This window comes from Thalia democratica, unplaced genomic scaffold (assembly GCF_965202585.1).
Source record: "Thalia democratica unplaced genomic scaffold, ktThaDemo2.hap1.1 HAP1_SCAFFOLD_124, whole genome shotgun sequence".
In the NCBI taxonomy this organism is placed as follows: domain Eukaryota; kingdom Metazoa; phylum Chordata; class Thaliacea; order Salpida; family Salpidae; genus Thalia; species Thalia democratica.
This window is the reverse complement of record NW_028139280.1, coordinates 29,513-32,799: the sequence shown is the minus strand read 5'-3', so window position 1 is coordinate 32,799 and position 3,287 is coordinate 29,513. Positions and strand designations below refer to the sequence as shown.

The window sequence follows — 3,287 nt, the reverse complement described above, 5'->3', positions numbered from 1 at the left end:
TATTACAAAAAGTGATAAAATTACATAAAGTCAAGAAATTCCACCATAAAACTTCTTTAAATCTTTTTAAACTGTTCACAGTCTGTTAGTGTGACAATTAGCGACTTGTAAAAAAAAGTTGAGCTTAAAACTCCAAGGTTGTAATTTTTGAATCGCATACATATCATTGTGGTGGTTTTTAGAAAGTTGGTTGGTGCTAAGGTAAACGTTTAATCAAATCATCTTAAATTTTGTACAAAGTGTTTTATGATATTTCCAAGACATAAAATTTTTTCCAGCTGGAAAATCAAAAGTAGCTGTAAAAATAAGCACCATAATGTACATATAAAAAAGTTACTGTCACAAGTACAAAAAAGTTAAAAACAAATGTCAAAATAGTTTGTAAGCAAAATGAAAAGATATGTAGTGCTTTTTTTAATTCAATATAGCTAGTTTCTAGTAACTTGGTTTATTTTGTATATTTATGAGTTATATAAAACATGAGTTATCTTAATTAAGTGAATTAAATATTTTTTTATAAGTAAACAGCTTTTTTACTAAAAAGTAGCTGATCTCTTAAGTTTTTATAAACACTAAAGCTAGAAAACAATAATAAGTGATGACTTCTTATACTACAAATGATTTAAGACCCCGTTAATACTCTTTTCTAATTGGAATGGTTTATTTTAAGTTTTGTGTAAAAGTTTGATATAGTTTTAAACAGTGTCTATCAAATTAAAATTAGTCTAGTTCCATTGAATTGAAAGCTTTGTTTAAATCAGGGTTTCCTTAACTTTTTGCCATGGTACCTTTAAATTAAAAAACTATGGCTCCCTTCAACAAGATTACTCAAATAACTAATTAATAACACCTAAGACTTTTTTTGCTCCTCACCATCAACTGCAGAATATATAGTTTCTAATTGTTGTTTCATGTCCACTTCATGTCCCTTATACTGCTTATGGACCCCTAAATTTCTATAGTAGCCCACTTTAGGAAACCCTATTTTAAATGTTTTTGAATAACATTGATAATTTTTGTTTTTATTAATACTTATGAAGTATTTTCTTAGAAATCACAATACTTACTTATACTTCCTTCAAATATGTGTTGTATATTCTGTTATCAATATGTACAATAATAAACAAAGTTATTATATTTAAAACTAATATATTTTTCTGAGTTTCTAAAACTGAAATTTATAAACTTTGTATAGAAATTATAGGTTTTTCATTATCCTTATATAAATATATAAACATAGTAGATAATTGTTACATTAATTTTTTAGATTATAAATAAAAATGTTAAGATACATCTTTTTATTGCTAGTTCTGATCACTTGCTCAAACTGTCAAACTGAAGGCTTTAACAAGTGTGTGCAAAATGTAAATTCCACTCTCAACGTTTCCCAAAAGTTTAATGACAATTACTTCAACAACTTCACAGGAAAAACTGTGTTCCAAGTCCAAGCCTCTTTTTTGTCCACACTGGCAGAGTCCAGCATGAAAAACAACTTCACCTATGATACCAATTGTATGCTTACCATGCTGTACTCCAAAATGTGCCAAAATAAAGAAACTTTAGCCAACCTAGAGAATGCTGAATTTTTCTGTGATGCATTTTCAGATTATCAAACACCAAAAGATGAAAAATCCGTTGACAACCCAAATGACAATGTCTGGCTTTACTCGTTCATATCAGTCACAGTGGTAAGTTTTTGCTCTTTGATAGGTATTGCCGTTTTGCCATTGATGAACAAGGCCTACTACAACAAAGTTCTTTTGTTCCTGATAGCATTGGCTGCTGGTACTTTGTCTGGAAATGCAGCTTTTCAATTAATACCTGAAGGCTTTGGGGTTTATGAGGACCCAAAGACTATCTGGCTCAGCGCCATTATAATTATTGGCATATACTTGTTCTTCTTTGTGGAGAACCTGCTTGAGATAGTGTTCAATCAGAAGAAGCGTAAAACAGATTTGAAGGTTTTACAGTACTCTCCTGAGAACACTGATGTTGAAAATGGAACTACAGACAACAGTGCTGAAATATTGCTCCAACAAAAAAGTCCCTTGGTTGAGAACCAGCAAATACTGAAAAAGGCCCTTTCAAAGGAAAACATTGTCCACACAACCTACTGGGAGAAGTTTACAGACTTCAAGAGTGTCAAGCCTATTGCCTGGATGATCACTGTTGGTGACGCTCTCCACAACTTTATTGACGGTTTGGCAATCGGCACTTCTTTTGTCATCTCCCCCATACAGGTTAATAAATATTTTATTTGTGTTAAAAATATTATTATCAAATGAACAACATGAAAATAAGGCTGAAACAAAATATATCAAGTTTAACAACATTAATCTTCGATTATAATTATGAAACACTCATTCAACAGGGCTTCAGCTACATATTTTATTTGTGTGGAAAATTTTTATTGAAAATTTAGTTTAAAGAATTTAAACCCAAAACAAAAATTAATATATTTAATAGTATTTTAATATACAATAACATCAGGATACAATAACATCAGGAAAATATTTATACAACAGGGCTTCAGCACATCGTTTGCGATCTTCTGCGAGGAGTTCCCAACCGAGCTCGGCGATTTCGCCATCCTCCTCAAAGCGGGGATGACCGTCTCCCAAGCGGCCTTCTTCAACTTTGTCTCGGCCTGCTCCTGCTATCTGGGCATGATCGTCGGCGTCCTCGTCGGTCAGCAACTTGCCTCGGCCACCTGGATATTCGCCCTGGCCGGAGGGGTGTTCATGTACATATCGTTGGCGGGCATGCTGCCCGAAGGGAAGGACTTGGCCAACTGTCCGCAGCTGAAGAAGCGGCCGTGGTTGAGTTTCGTGCTTCAGATGTCGGGTTTGCTGGTCGGGTTTCTGTCCATGTTCCTGCTCACCTTCTTCAAAGACGAAATCAGTTTTGTTTGATTTTTTAATTCAAAATCACCTTAAAAATTATACTTTGTTTTGGGATTTTATTTTTTATTATATAGTTTGAAGTATATTGATTTTTTTTTAAGTTAGATCACCTGATATTTTAATTAGCTTAAAAGTTTAATTTTGTCATATAGCTTTTATTTCAGATGTTAGTTTAAAAAATTTCATGCGTTTTTTATTTCTATCTATAATTACCTGATTGTTTAAGTAATTTTTAAGTTTTTTGTTCTTATGCAACTTAGATTGAAACACTAGAATATTTTTACTTTTTACCTGATTTTCTTATTAGTCATTTAAGTTAAATTTGTTATAAAGCTTAATTTTAATTCTTAACTTAAAATAATAAATTATTATATTTAAGATCAC

At 31.8% G+C, this 3,287-nt stretch overlaps 1 protein-coding gene across 1 annotated transcript; it reads left to right on the top strand.

Annotated features, from left to right (window-relative positions):
* Nucleotides 1–1,271: 1,271 nt before the first annotated feature.
* LOC145845679 (metal cation symporter ZIP14-like) lies at nucleotides 1,272–2,912 on the top strand. Its single transcript, XM_082952788.1, has 2 exons — nucleotides 1,272–2,240; nucleotides 2,526–2,912. Exons 1-2 carry the CDS (start codon nucleotides 1,281–1,283, stop codon nucleotides 2,910–2,912), a joined length of 1,347 nt encoding a protein of 448 aa, XP_082808914.1. The 5' UTR covers nucleotides 1,272–1,280.
* The last annotated feature ends 375 nt before the right edge of the window (nucleotides 2,913–3,287 follow it).